Source organism: Canis lupus, chromosome 30 (genome assembly GCF_048164855.1).
Source record: "Canis lupus baileyi chromosome 30, mCanLup2.hap1, whole genome shotgun sequence".
Classification (NCBI taxonomy): Eukaryota; Metazoa; Chordata; class Mammalia; order Carnivora; family Canidae; genus Canis; species Canis lupus.
In genome coordinates, this window is record NC_132867.1 from 41,487,178 (window position 1) to 41,502,251 (window position 15,074).

The following is a 15,074-nucleotide window of genomic DNA, read 5'->3' on the forward strand; positions in this document are numbered from 1 at the left end:
TCTCCTTCTCAGGACTCCCCTGACCAGCCCCGTCCCCCACCCACGGCCTTCTCCAGCCTCAGCCCAGCCCAAACTGTTTCGTGTAGGGGGGCCGAGATGGGAGCGCAGGTGCCCGGCTGCGGCTCCCCGCACAGGGAGGGGCGTGGCCCAGAGGGAGGTCGGGGTCGGGGTGGCCGGGCCGCCCCTTCCCCGCCAGGCTCCCTCGCAGGCTCTGACGCAGGCTACAGCCGGACACAGGTCCCCCTTGCTACAGACAGGCTGAGAGCGAGACCACGGGGAGGGTGACATGGGGGCCTGGGCAGCCGTGGGAACCGTGGCCGCAGGGCAGGACCCAGGCCTGGGCCTGGCCCATGGGAGGCGGGCGCTCCTCGGGTGGAGGGAATGTGGACTGCGCTCCCCGGTCCCCAGGGCTCAGCTCCTGGCCCCTGAAGGCGCGCTGACCACATAGGACGCCCCAGATTCTTTGACATTAAAGCCCCTGGGCCCTGCATGGGGGCTGGAGAGCTCAGGAGTGGCCAGGCGGGTGGGGGGGTTCTCACGCCCTCGAGTGTTGGGGGTCTAAGGGTCAGTCTCTAAGGACAGAATGACCTCAGATCCCTCAGGCCCGCTGCCTTGTTTCTGGAAGGCTGGGAATGGGGGGCGGGGTAAGGGCCAGATGTGGGCTGGGGGAGCTTCAGCACCACCCAGAGCCCGCCTGGGCCCGGCCCCCCGAGCAGCTCTGGGGAGCCCTGCGCTGAAGGGGACAGGAGGCCAGGAAGCCGGGCCCCACCACCCTGCCTCCCATGGGAAGATGACGGGAGGGCAGGGATTCCCACTCTCACGCCGCTGCCTCTTGAGGGGATGCCCGTGTGCCCCTGCCTGTGGGAGGCCAGTGCCGACCCCTAGTGTGACGACCAAAGACGCCACCGGACCTCGCCCGGTGCCCCCCGGGGACAAGTCCCTAGGCCCGCGGTAAGGACGGGCCACCCGAGTGCCGATGAAGCCACTAGACGCAGACACCACTTCCACCTTGTATTCTTGTAAATCAGGTTTCCAGAAACACATGGAAACAGGGGCCTCCGGCCTGTGCAGAGCACAGCACAAACGCAGTGACGTCAGGCCAGAGGGTGCGGGGCCACCGTGCGTCTTCCCACACCCAAGGGTCCGGGCAGCAGTGGGAGAGCGGCTGGGAGCGTCCTCCAGGGCGGGGTCCACTCACGGGGAGACCCCGAGCCAGACCCTAGGAGGGCGCCCAGCGAGGTCTGCCGCGGACGGGAGGGCCACAGGCTGGTCGGGACCCCAAGCCCGAGGCCGCAGACGGGCCCGCGCCCCCTCCTGCAGCCCAGCGGCCACCTGCTGCCTGCTCCGAAGCCGTGGCCTCCCCGTCCCTCTGCAGGGACGCGCCCTTCTAATGCTTCACGTGAAGTCCGGGTGCCGTCCTCACCACTCTCGTGCCAGAGCCGGGCGAGGTGTTCTGGGTACAAAAATACACAATGGATCCTTTTTTGTAACAAGGCTTGGGCTCAGCTTCACCACCGAGCCCGGTGCCGGGGATTGTCGCGGTCTGGGGCGTGCAGGCCTCTTATGCCCGCCCATCCGTGCCGAGTGACCGCAGGCAGGGCGACAGGCTGCATTTCCCAGGGGCTGTGCACGCCCGCGTTACCCGCCAGCCTCCTTTGCAGAACCTTCTGGAGACATTAGCTGCTACATTCATTCGGGGGAACCATCAGGGCCATGGCCTTGGGTGCTGCCCACCGCCTATCCGCCTGCCAGGCCCAGGGCGCTCCGAGGAGCCTGGAGTTGACGTCGGAGGCTTCGTGGTGACCGTGCAGGTTCTGGGGCCCCGATGGTGACGGGTGCAGAGGGTGGCACGGAGTTAGCGCCACATGCTGAGTAGCTGCCCCTCTGCCAGGACAAGGCCCCGCCGCACGTGACGTGGTGCCCCGAGGGCCCTCGCCGGCCACCTGGTGAATCCCGCGTTCCCCATCCCACCTGAGCGAGTTTCTGACTTTCTGCTTTGTCCCCGGGTGTCCCCCGGAGGCCGCTGCTCCTGCCAGGGTGGCCGCCGCAGCAGACTGCCTTCGCGAGAAAGCCCCGTGTGTCTTTAGGGAGGGAAACCCAGCTTCTGACCAGAGCAAGGTCGGGTTCTCTTCCCAGTGAAGATGTCAGAGGCTCCCAGGCTCCCAGGCGTCCTTCGGGGAGGGGCTTGGCAGCGTTGACTGCGTCCTGCGTCCTGGACACACACGCGCGCAGACACACAGGTCCTGCATCCTGGGGTGCAGGCAGGGTGGGGCCCCCGCATCTACGTGTCCCACAGACACCCCTGGGTGACCTTCACCCAGCAGGGAAGGCGAGGAAGAGACCAGGCACCCGCTCTCTTCTTCCCAAAATGAGACGCCCTCCTCTGGTCTCAGAAAACCCCGTCCCCGGAGCCCCCGGGGGTTTCCGACATCGAGGAGGCCGTGGAGTCAGGAGCCACCACGAAGCGCCGGGGTGGGGAGCCCGCTCCCGTGGGGGCTGCGTGTTCTGGAGCCGCCGAGCCTGTCGGAAGGTCCTCATCCCAGGATGGGGGCAGCAGCCGGGACACTCGCCCTGGCATCCAGCACGATCCTGCGCGTCCCTTCCAGGTCGGAGAGGTCCCGCGGCCACGAAGCCCCCTTCTTAACGGCGCCAACGGGAGCAGCCGGTCCCCCTTGGCCACCAGGCCTGCCCGGGTCAATTCTCAAGCTGCCGTCCGCTGTCCCTCCTGGTGGCATCTCGCAGAAGCCCTGTCCGCATCCCAGGCGGCGAGTTCTCTTCAAACGCAGTCTTGGAAAAAAAGAGAAGTGGGTGTCACGGAACACAGTGCCTGCTTCCTTCCGTTCGGGAGGCAGACGGGTTGCTTGTCTCGGGACTTAGGATGGCGGGATCAAAGCCAGCCGCCGGGACCCAGCTTGCCCCGGGAAACAGTGGGGCCCTTGTGGTGGGCGCTGCAGCCCAGCCTCCTCGGGACGCCCGCTGCGTGGGTGGGCAGATGGGCTAGTGGAGCGGCCACCCCCTCTGGTGTCAGGTGCAGGTGGCCGACGACGGGCCCTTTGCCCCCTGCCGCCCGAGGCACCTGCCATGTGGGGAATGGAGGCTCCGTGTGTGGCTGCATCCCCCAAACGGGTGGGAATCACATCGACCTTTGCCCCCGGGACAGTGGGGTGCCTGCCCTTACCAGGGGACACTGGGTAACTGTCCTCTGACAAAGGGTGCAAGGTCTGCACCCACTTGAGCCCCCCGTGGGGAGGGGGCCGGGGGGGGGACTTGGGGAGACAGAGTGCAGTTTGGGGGACGTGCCTGGGGTGCGTCATCCCAGGCTCTCTGCTGCCCTGTGTGCCTGGAATGTTCTGTGACCGGACGTCAGCAAGTGTACATAAGCATCGGATTACATCCCAAGGGGACAACCGGGAAGCACCTTCCCTAGGGCTCCACTGTGTCTCCGAAAACAGAAACACCCATCCCCCGTCCGTCAAGTTAGCGCGGGCCCACGGCAGCCACCCGGAAGCCAGCGCCCTGTGCCCCGCTCCCCGCGACTCACCGAAGAGGGCCTGCTCCGGCCTGGCAGCCCGCCACCTGCAGGGATGAAGCAGACACGCTCAGGGTGGGCGGCAGAGGGAGGGGAGGCGCTGCTCCAACGCCCCGGGGCTCCGGGAGCTGGGGCAGCACGGACCCCACGACCCCACAGGAGGGCCCGGCGGGCCGCCCGCGCTCAGGGAGCTGCGCCGTCGGAGGTGGGCCCTGGCGCCTCCCGGGGCTGGCGGGTTGGGCAGCGGGGCAGCGGGCCGGGAGTGTTCCGGGGATGAGCTGCAGGGATCCTGCGTGGGGGGCCTCCGGCCGGGAGCTAACGGCCAGTCCCTTGACCAGCACGCCCTGGCCCCCAGCCTCCCAAAAGGCCAGGAAGGTCCCCGACTTCGCCAGTTCCCTCAAGGGATGCCGGCCAGCCTCCCCCAGCAGACCAGCCTGGGGCCCCAGGGCCTGCCTTGGTGACCCCGGGCGTGTGACCCTGCTCGGATCCTGGGCTCCTCTGAGCTCCGCCGCTTGGATTTTAGAGGGTCGGGGGCACCCAGACTGTCTAGATCTGCCCTTGAGCTTGGCCGCTGGGGGCCCAAGGCAGCTCGGCTTCCCTAGAGCCGGACTGTGGCCTGGCCCCGCAGCCGAGAAGCTGGAGGAGCCGCGAGCCCTCACGGAGGACACTGGCGCGACTAAAGCCGCACCTCGCGGGGAAAGCCACAGCTCGCAGAGCTTTTCAACGTCCCGAAAAGGGCAAACCGCTCCCGCCAACCACGGAAATGGAGCGCCGCGGCGACCGGCGCCTGGCCCCCTACCTGCACGGGTCCGTGCGGGGGCACCTGCTCCTGCACACACAGCCCACGGCCCCGAGCACGAGCGCGAGCACGAGCAGCACGGCCACGGCGCTCAGCACCGCCCCGTGATCCCTCCTGTGGACGTCCCTGTGGCTCCCTGTGTTGCCGGGCTCGGTTCCAGGGATCGGTTCTACGAGAAAGCAGAAAGCAACCAAAGACTTAACGGGGTGCAGAGGAAAGGAGGGGCCTCCACCACAGAACTTCCCGGCACTGCTTTGTGAGGTTAAACCCGGAGGCTGCTGGAGGAAGGGGTCCTGTCCCTCAGGTGAGCCTTCACCTCCTCCAGGCAGGCCTCAGTCCTGCACACACAGCGCCCGCGCCCCTGAGCCGCCCTCGGCCCCACCTCTGCGGCGCCCGCACCTGGGCAGGGCATGGCGGGAAGCACAGAGGCCTCCTGGCTTTTATACATTTTAAAATATGATTTAATGTGATTTTTTTGTGTTTTTTGCTTTATTGCTGGCTTAAAAAAAAAAAAAAAAGAAAACCAAGGTGAAATTCAAATAACGTCCACGTAACGTCCGCGTTGCCATTTCCAAGTGACCAATTCAGCAGCATTTTGAACGTCCACAGGGTGGCACGGCCATCGTCACTGTCTGGTCCCAGAGCCTATTCTGGGCTCCACAGGGGCGCCCTGTCCCCGTGGACAGTCCCTGCCCTCCGGGCCCCCTGCCTGTCTGTGGATCTGCCTCCCCTGGACGCCGCGTGGACACGGGATCGCAGCGCGGCTCCCACTGCCCAGGATGTCCTCACGGCCCACCCACGTGGCAGTGCTTCGTCCCCTTCCGTGGCTAACATCCCCCCGCGTGGATGGACGTGGTAATCCATTCGCCACTTGGTTCGCGTGAACGAGGCCGCTGTGCCTGTTCACGGACGAGGCCATGAGGCTCGTTTCCAGTCCCGCGGAGCCAACACCTGAGCGTGGCATTTCTGGGCACGCGGAAACCTTGCGAGGAACGGCCCGACTGTCCCCCACGGCGGCTGCACCATTTTGCATCGCAGCGGCCGTGCACGGGGGTGGGTGGGTGCTAAGCCCTCCTGTCCCCCGAGCCGTGGCTTAGCCCCCGGAAGGCGGTGCCCAGGGGCAGACAAGCAACGGAAGCTCGTTACCAACGCCCCGTGTTTCTCCCAACCTGGAGAAATCCCTCCGCGGCTCGGCCTGGAACGCACGTTAGAATCATCCGGAAGCGTTTAAACGTGTCCTGGTGCCCGACGGCCCATAGATGCTAATCCGCGGGGTGTGGGCTGACACCAGTGCCCTCAGAGAACCTCCTGGTTCCCCTGCTGCCTGGGCTGCCTGCCGGGGGGACACAGGCCGAGAGGCCGGGCTCAGAGGCGGGCTTCTTGGTACAGCCCTGGTCCTGGTCTGTTTGGGCTCAGACACCGTGACCCCTGAGTCACAAGGCCGTGCCCGGATTTCAGGAAGGCAGATGGGGGCCCTGCAGGAGTTCCTGGGGGTCCAGGCCAGCCTCAGGGCATGCGACCCACACGGCTCATGGGCCCACACCCACAGGGCTCATGTTTGGTGATGAGCTCTGCGGCTGCCAGCGTGAATTCTCATGATTCCAGAACGAGGTGCCTGCATTTGTCTGCTGTGCTCGGGGCCCCGCGGGTTATGGGGGACGGGGTAGGGCCGCGGGTCCTGCGGGCAGCACGGCTTTCCTGCAGCAGGCAGGCGCCACCGACCCCACCCTGGAGCTCTCTCCCCCTGCACCCCCTGGGAACTGTCGTCTCAATGCTAGTGACAGGGGCCGCCCCCCGCTCCAGGAAGATGTCCCTAGTGACGAGGACACGCAGACTGAGAGCCCGTGGCCCCTGTGAAGGAGTCGCCTGCCGGCTGCCCTCCCGCAGGGAAGCCCCGACCAGCAGCCACCCCGGTGCCAGCCGTTGGAACCCTCCCTCGCGTGGGGGCTCTGGCCCTGTGACGGGCACAAGCTCAAGGACTGTGCAGGCGGGACCCTCACCCCCCGAGGCCCCCACTGCCCGCTCCTACACAGCCTTCCAGGCCTCAGTGCCTCGTCTGCAAAACGGGTCCACAACGCGGAGGCTGAGAGTGAAACTCAAACGCAAGCAGCATGCGCTGAGCGCCCAGCCCCGTGCCTGCCCTCAGCAGCCCTGGTGCACTGCGTCTCCAAGGGCTGCCTGTCACCCCCTCGCCTTCCAGCCAGCTTTTCGGAAGCCACTGCCAAGTCACCCTGCAGGGGCCTCGGCCTCAGAGAGTCGCCCGAGTCACCACAGGCCCACGGCCTTGGGGCGGCCTCCGCGTGCAGACCCCGGGGGCACCGTACCTGCCGGTCTGTTGGTCAGGTTTTGGTGCAACAGTACATTCTCTATGCAGCAGCCGACGTTGATGCTGGGGGCCCAGGGGACCCGCAGGACGCTGACCACGTCGTACAAGCCCTGGGCGTTCACCGAGACTGTGTGGTTCTGCAGGCCCCCGTCCAGCACGCTGTTGTCCGTCTTGTTGATCCAGTACACGTTGGGCCGCGGATAGCCGTTCACAGACGTGCAGGTGAAGGTGAGCTCCCGGTCCTTGGACGGGTCGCTTGGGGCGCTGACCACGGGCATGCTGTAGTTCGCTGCGGGGAGGGGAGATGGTGGTGAGGCCACTGGTTCCGGAAGGTCAGAAACGACGGGCACACGCGTCAGGGGCCCCGTGAGAGGGGAGGAGGCCCCATCAGGCCGCTGACCCCGGTGGCGAGGCGGGACCAGGGCTGTGGCCGGGGGCATCCCCCACCGCCCCCCGGAGCAGGGCTGCTGAGCCTGGCACCCACCCCGCGACCCAAGCAGGCGGGCCTGTGCGAGCCTGGTGACATGGAAAGCTCGCAGCCCGCGTCTCCGCTGCACTGAGGTCCTTGGTCGCCTGAAATCCTCCTCCTCCTAAATTCTGATCTCACTTGGTGCTTTACAGCACTTTCTCCTGATTTCATTTAGAACATGCAGTTGGAGTTGATTTGGGGAATTTAAGGCAAACACAGCAAGACGAGCAGGTCTCCTGTGAGACCAGGTCAACTCAGGCTATAGAAACCTTCCTACGAGTTGGACGAGTCTCGAGCCAGCTGCGCCTCACACCCCGTTGAGATCAGGAGGTTCTTTGGGGAAGAAACCGGGGAAGGAGCGCGGAAACGGGCCTTGTTAATCCTAGGTCTGGGCTGCAGGGTTGGGGTCGGGAGGGTCCCGTCCGCGGCCGTGCTCTTACCTGCGACGTGCAGCGTCACCTCCACATCCAAAATCTTTTTTAACTCCAAGGACTTCCTAAACACCAGGCAGTTGAACTTCTGTTCGTCGTAGGGGGTGATGTTGTACAGGTGCAGAGAGAAGTCGCCCCGCTGCATGCTCTCGGGCGACAGCCGGGCCCTGTCCCTGTAGCGGTCGTCCTCCTGGCCGGTGGAGCTGTTCCCGGACAGGTAGTAAGTGACGGTCTTGGGCTGGCCCACGACGCTGATTTGCCAATACACATAAAGGTCATCTAAGTCGAACGTGTGTCTTTCGGGGAAAACGCAGCGGAGCTCGACGCTGCTGCCCACGAGCGCCTTGACTTCTTGCTCTTGAGTGTCTGCTGTGATTCGAAAAGCACAAGATGGATTTTTTGCAGTTGATTCCCAGCCTGCAAAGTTGCCCTACCGCGGGGAGGGACGCCCTTTGGGTGGCAAGACTCAAATGCCACTTCTGACTCATTTCAGCAGAAACGAAATGAATTGTAATCAGAGGCGCAGGAACGCAATAGCGTGTCTAGGATGCAGACGTTGTTGGTGAGCCCCGTATCGCCCAACGTGGACTTCGATCCCTATACGAGAGGCGAGCTTCGGGAGAAGTGGGGGAACAGGTGGGCACCCAGGATTGCTCGGCCCTGTTTCAGCTACTTTTTTGGGTATTTACAATTAATTCAAAATAAAAACTGGGTTTTTTTCTTTCTTTTTTTTTGGGGGGGGGAAACTTGAATGTTTAAAAGAAAATGTTTAAAAGAAAACAGTTTCTCAGCCACGGCATGAGAATGCTGCCCGCACGACGTCAGGAAGGCTGAGCGGCTGTGTCCAGAGCGGTTGTACTGCCACGGCCACGGACTGCGTGCGCTGCCCTCGGCCTCGGGGCTGGAAGGCTTGGCGGGGCCTCCCGCTCGGCTGCGCTGCCCAATCCCTGCTCTTCTGCAGGTGGCGGCTTTGGAGGTGCCCAGGGCTGACTGCAGCCAAGGTGTCGGGAGAAACGGGGAGCCCTGGCTCCCCTTCCTCCAAGGGGCCCCCCCGGAAGAGCAGGAAGGGCGGTGGTGGGGACCCTGCTGACGCCCGCATGCGCAGCCTCAGCGCTCAGCCCGCCGGAGCCCCCACCCCTGAACTTACTGGCTTGCAGGGTGCCGAGCAGCAGCAGGAGCACTCCGGGACTGGAAAGAAACAACCAGAAAGGCAGGTGAGTCCTGCTTCTTCCAAACAAGGCCACAGGCCTCTCCTCATGGGCAGGAGCGGTTGTGTCCACAGAGGAATGTGAATACACCCACCGCCTCCACCTGTCGTGGTTGGGAGGGTTCCCGGGCCACGCAGGGACTCGGCGAGGGGAGGGTCAGCACCCCCACCCCCCGCAGCCCCAGCGAGGCCCCAGAAACACAAGGCTGACACGTGTGATCCCGAAGGGTGCTGAGAGGCGCCCCCAAGTCCACGGCCTTCAACCCCGTGCTGGCCTGGCCTTTGTTCGGGATGGACTCCAAGCACTTGTGTGAAACCAGAAAAATACACTTTTCAAGGTAGCTGTGGTCAGAGCTACATTTAAGTTTTGGGAGATGGGAGACGGAGGGGGCCAGGGGGGCTCAGTGGCTTAAGCGTCCGACTCTTGGTCTTGGCTCAGGCCATGATCTCGTGTCGTGGGATGGAGCCCCAGGTCTGGGTCCACGCTCAGGGGAGAGTCTGCCAAGGTTTCTCCCTCTGCCTCTGCCCCTCCCACTCGTGCTCTCTCTCTCTCTGAAATAAACAAATAAATCTTAAAAAAAAAAAAAAAAAAAAAAAAGCTTTGGGAGACAGAGGATCTAACGTGCCCAGTGGCAGGGCCAGCTGGGCTGCCGGACAGCCCTCTGAAGGAACAGGATCATTCTGCAACCAAGTCAGGTGGCTCTTCTGGAGCTGGTGGGCAGCTCGGCCCCAGAGGCCAGCAACCCCCTCTGGGGACTTCCCAGACTCCCTGAAGCAGACTTTGACCTGCGAGAACCCACACCCTGCAGCCTAAGCCTGGCCGCCTGGTCCTGCGGGCCTCCCAGCATCCTGCGAGTTCTGATCCACCGGAACCCCTGCCCGCCCCCACCGGCTGCCATCCGAGTGCCCAGTACATTCAGGCATGTGCTGCAGGCCTGCCAAGCCAGACTCTGGGCCACAAACCCCCCCGCCCCCCCATCCAGAAGTCCCAGCCTGCAGGCACGCCTGTCCTCTCTCTGTGCCTGTAGGGGCCACCACTCCGGCTTGCGGGGATGACAGCCGCCACCCCCAGCCCCTTACCCAGAGCTGGAGCAGCCTTCTAAACCACAAAGCTGTGAGAACCCCTGGGTGACCCCCCCCATTGGCCTCCTGGTGCCCATCAGACCCCCCCACCCCGTTCTGTGCTGAGGGCCCAGGGAACATTTGCCTGTGAGAGTCGCGGGCCTCCTGGGGTTATCTGTGGGCTCCTGGGGGCATGAACACAGGCTCTGGGCTCTGGCCAGGGAAACAGGTTTGCCTTTTCCCGGGGTGCTCCCTGCACCCTCTTCCTGGGCCCTCCGGCCCCCAGGCCAACCCCCAGGCTCTGGGGTATGGGTGGCTGTGGCATCCGAGGACCGACATTTATAGCTGGGGAGACCCGGTGGCAGGACCCGGGTGTCACAGACACACCAGCTTATCAAAGGGGGCACAGGCTGTGGACCCCACAACACGACCTGAAGGGGGCATTCTGGCAAAAAGCTGGGGGCAGAGCAGTCACCCCACCTGCTGCTGGGCACCAGGAGTGGGGCCGCTTGAGCCAGCTCCACCCTCCCTCCCCGTAGGCCGTGAAGGCGGAGGATCCCAGGTGCGTGGGAGGGTGCGGCACCCAGCGGTGGACAGCAGCTGGCCTTGGAGAGTCACCCCGGCCCCTGTGCTGGTCGCCCAGGGTGCCCTCCCGCCCTTCCTCCGCGGGGACCTGCCTCCAAGTACACCCACGCGCGGCCACAGGTCTCCCATGAGCGCCCCCCCCCCCCGCGATGCCACCCCCTGCAGGTAGGGGCTCCGGACGGCTGCCTCCCAGGGGCCGGCGGTCCCACGGATTCCGCTGTGTCACCCGGGGAGCGCCTGTCCCATCGGGCCACCTCCGGACCCTGCTCCCGCAGGCCTCCTCCCCGAAACCGCCACTCACCACCTCAGCCACATGGTGGGGGCGGGACCTCGAGCTTCGGGAGCGCTCCGAGCGCGGGGAACCTCCGGAGGCGGGAGCCGTCGGAGCGCCGGGGACCTCGGGTCTCGGAGCGCGGTGACCCCGGGCCCGGAGCGCGGGGCTCCCCGGAGCGCGGGGGTCCTCGGAGCGCGGTGACCCCGGGTCTCGGAGCGCGGGGGACCCCGGAGCGCGGTGACCACGGAGCACCCGAGCCCAGCTGTAGCCGCGCCCGCGCGCCTCCGAGGCTTTGAGCGCTCGGGCAGCCGCGCCCCAGCCCTTGGCCGGGCCCCCGCCCCCGCCCCCGCCCCCGCCGCCCTGTGACCCCACCCCTCGGGCCCGCCCTCGACCTTGGCCGTAGGCGGGGCTCAGCACGCGGAAGCTCGGCCGGGCTGGGGGTGGGCCGGGCCCCGCGGAAGGCTGCCGGCTGCGGGCGCTCCAGGCCCGGGGGCTGCGGCGGGGCGGGGGCGCGTGGCACGGGCGGGGGCTCGCCAGGCCGGAGGGGCGCTCCCGAGGACCCCGCGTCGCCGGCGAGCTTCCCTGCCCGGGGAGGGGTGGGGGGGCCGAGCGTGCGCCTCCCCGCGACCCTCCGAGGCCGGGGACGCAGCTGCGCCCGCGGAGGAGCGAGTGGAGGGAGGGAGGGGAGGAGGGAGGGGAGGAGGGAAGCAGGCGAGCGCGCTGTCTGTCCAGGTCCAGGCCCAGGCCCGTGGCGTCGGGGACACCGCGCCGGCCTCGCCCCGTGTGCCTTGTGGGGTCCCGGCCGCAGGCCGCGGCGCAGGTGGGTATGAAGGGCTCTGAGAGGCCCGCGCTGGAAACCAGGTCGTGTCTGCCCCCCCCCCACGCTCGCGAAGCTCTCCCCACCCCACCCCCCGCCCGGTTCAGGCCCCGGGCGCTCCCTTCCCCCACCGCGCTGCCCGCTGAGTCACCTTGCACCGCCCCCCCCGCCCCCCGCAGGTACGGCCCGACAGGTGAGGTGGGTGGGGCCACAAGGGCGCACGGTGCCCCTCCCGCAGGGCTGGTCCTGGGATGCCCGGGGCCCAGACGCCCCCCCCCCCCCTCCCGCGGCCCGGCGGAGCTGGCAGGTGCGGCGTGACGTCGCGCCATCCCCCGCCAGGTCTGTGCCTGGGCTGCTGCGGAGGGCGCGGGCCTGGCCGGGAGGGCTCCCCGACGGCGCCACCGCCGGCCCCACCCCTTCACGGGCCACACTGCGCGCCCACGGCAGGCCAGGTCCACACGGGCAGTCTCCGGTGGAAACGGGAGAGGAGGTGGCTGGAGGCCGGGCAGGGCGGGGTGACCCCCGAGGGCAGCCTAGGGCTGGGGTGGCCCCTCCCCTTGAGCTGGGACCCGCCGTGGAGGGGGGCCCAGACGACAGCGGGTTTGGCGGGAGAGCGGGGTGCGGGCCCACACCAAATGGCTGGGGGCCTCAGGACCCCTCCTGTTCCCAGAACCAGAGCACCAGAGCACTGGGGCCGTCTGAAGCCGGGGTGAGCCGAGGGCACCGGGTACACCTGCGGGGAGGGGTGTCCCTGGGAGCGGGAGGAATGTCAGCCGCGGGGATGGGACTAGCCCAGGCACATCCCGCAGGTGAGGACAGCTGAGGACGCGGCGGGGATGGGACTAGCCTGGGCACATCCAACGGGTGGCCGGAGGCACCTCCACCTCCACCTCGCAGCCCTCCCGGATCGCCCTGCGCGCAGAGCCCGGGCCAACCTCTGATTGGACCAAGGAGCCAAGCCTTGGGGGGAGCACTCAGCGGGTGGGAGGACAAGGATGGAGAGGGGGGCAGTGGGGAGGGAGGCGAGCTGAGGGGTGCTGGGTTCCTCGGGAAGGAGCATCCCCACCCCAGACCAGCCCAGGGGCTCGGCCTGGTCCGGGCTCCCCCTCCAAGCCCCAGCTCTGTCTTCCCAGGAGCTGTGCCACCTGGCAAGTTGCTTGACCCCCCTGTGCCTGCACTGCCCCCCCAGTGCCCAGGGCACCGTAGTTACAACAGCTTCTCCCATAAGCGTGAGTTGCCACTGGTTCTCGTGAGCCCACACATAAACCCTTCACGCCCACGGTGGCGCGTGGGTCACACACAAAGTTATATGAAGACAAGTGGAAACAACTCCCCTGGGGAGGCCCCTGCAGTCGGGCCAGCGCTCCTTTCTCCCCCTTGCCCCTGACCTTGCCTCTCAGGGAGTCGGAGGGACCAATGTCAGGGCCTCCTGGGCACAGCTGGGATGGTATTGCCCCTCCTCCGGGGGGCGGGGGCCCAGCCGGGGCAGGTCGCAGGTCGCCCGGGGATGCCCTGGGATGCTCGAGACCCAGGCCTCGCCCTCAGCGTCCTGCGCTGCCCCCGCCCGGGGGATGTCCCAGGGTCCCAGGTCCCTGGAGCCTGTCTCTTCCCCTCGGGGGTGTGTCCCTTTTCTGGAGGAGCCATAACACATCGCCACCAAGCTGGGCTCTGGGCTCGTGAAGCACCAGAAATGCGTTCTAAGTCCTGGAGGCTGCAGGCCTGGGCCCTAGGCGAGGGCCCTTCGGGTGCTTCTGCTCCCGGTGCCGCCAGGCCCCCTGGCCTTGCAGCTTCTTCTCTGTCCCCAGGACCGTGACCTGCCCCGCATGAGGTCAGGCCTCCCTCTGGCTGCCCTGATAAGGACCCTGGTGATCACAGGTGGGGCGCCCCGGGGTCCTCCCAGACAACCTCCCCATGTCACATTACCGTATGGGCTGCATCATTTTTTGCCACAGAAGGTGACACTCAGAGGCTCCAGGGATTAGGACGGGGACATCTTTTGGGGTCTGTGGGTGGGATTACATACTTGGAGCATTTCTGGGCATTTGAGAGCTGGAGAGTGTCAACCTGTTTTGAGCAGCTCTGGGTCCCCACTAGGGCGAGGCCTGATAGAGAGCAGACACGGGGTCCCTGGGGTAGACCAGCCCACCTGTGCAGAGGTCACCATGCCCTGTCCGCACGGGCACTGTCACGGGCACGCACCCTGGTGGTCAGCTTGCCCCAGACCTGGCCTACCGGGAAGGTCTTATCTGTGCCTGGATGCCACTGTCACCGCGACCCTACCTTCTTCTCTGGGGCTCCTGGGGCCTCAGTTTCTTTAACATTTTATTTATTTATTCATTCATTCATTCATTCCTTTATTTGACAAAGAGTGTGAGCGGGGGAGGGGCAGAAGGAGAAGCAGGCTCCCCCCTGAGCAGGGAGCCCGCCGCAGGGCTTGGTCCCAGGACCCTGAGGTCATGACCTGAGCCGAAGGCAGACGCGTCACTGTTGGAGCCCCCAGGCGCCCTGGCCTTGGTTTCATTACAGATCTTGCTAAATGAGCCCCTGACCCCTAGACCTGTGACAACCACCCGTGAACGGAGGTTCATATGGATTCGGTGACGATGTGTCCCCAAATGTCAGTCGGGACCCTCTAGAGAGCAGAGCCAACAGGCTGTGCCGTATATACAGAGAAGCTCAGCGCGAGGAATTGCCTGGGGTTGTGGAGGCTCGATGAACCCAACACGTCCAGGCTGCGCCGGCCACCAGAGACAGGGGAGCAGGGGTCCCCGGGGTCCCCGGGCGGCCTGCTGAAGGGCTCCCTGCTCCGAGGAGCTCACCCTGGTGGCACTCGGACCTTCAGTGGTGGGTGGACGCCCACGGTCGCAGGCCGGCGGGGCTGCTGTAACAAAGTGTCACCCAATGGCTTCTAAACGCACTGCTCCCTGTTCGGGAGGCTGGAGGGCTGAGGTCCGGGTCCCGGCGGAGCCGGGTGACAGTCCTCCTCCTGGTCACACGCTTGTCATGCATCCTTCAGGGCCAGGGAGCGCCCGGGCCTCGTTGATAAGGGCTCCCGTCCCACTCTGGAGTCGCGTCCCAGACGCCCCCTGGGGTGCGGCACAGACCTTCAGACCGTGGCACCCACCCACGCTAGGGGGTCGTCTGCTTCCCTCAGGGTCCGACGGTTTAAACAGCAACCTCATCCAAAAAACACCTTCACAGAAACATCCAGAATAATGTTTGAACAAGTGTCTGCGCCCCGTGGCCCAGCCATGGCGAACATAAAATTCACCATTACGACGAGTGTCCCGCTTCAAGATACTCTTTAAAACGATCCTCAGAGGGGCAGCCCGGGGGGCGCAGCGGTTTAGCGCCGCCTCGGCCCAGCACGGGATCCTGGGGTCCTGGGATCGAGTCCTGCATCGGGCTCCCCGCATGGAGCCTGCTTCTCCCTCTGCCTGTGGCTCTGCCTCTGTGTCTCTTATGAATAAATAAATAAAATCTTAAAAAAATAAAAAAGATCCTCAGAGGCTCCAGTTTGAGCCCCGCTGTTCTGCAGGGCGTGCACACCGCTCACGGCGCCGACGCGGGCCCCG

The 15,074-nt window shown here is 65.9% G+C and overlaps 1 protein-coding gene and 1 long non-coding RNA gene across 2 annotated transcripts; one reads left to right on the forward strand and one right to left on the reverse strand.

The window, feature by feature from the left end:
- Positions 1 to 998: 998 nt before the first annotated feature.
- On the reverse strand, positions 999 to 10,974 carry ICOSLG (inducible T cell costimulator ligand). The gene is made up of 7 exons (XM_072807153.1): positions 10,710 to 10,974; positions 8,702 to 8,742; positions 7,564 to 7,923; positions 6,653 to 6,943; positions 4,329 to 4,497; positions 3,542 to 3,576; positions 999 to 2,787 (listed from the first exon to the last, which is right to left on the reverse strand). Exons 1-7 carry the CDS (start codon positions 10,721 to 10,723, stop codon positions 2,777 to 2,779), a joined length of 921 nt encoding a protein of 306 aa, XP_072663254.1. The 5' UTR covers positions 10,724 to 10,974; the 3' UTR covers positions 999 to 2,776.
- Positions 10,975 to 11,888: 914 nt separating this feature from the next.
- Positions 11,889 to 13,632, forward strand: LOC140621768 (uncharacterized). Its single transcript, XR_012021520.1, has 2 exons — positions 11,889 to 12,728; positions 13,305 to 13,632. It is a non-coding gene; the product is annotated as an uncharacterized lncRNA (long non-coding RNA).
- The last annotated feature ends 1,442 nt before the right edge of the window (positions 13,633 to 15,074 follow it).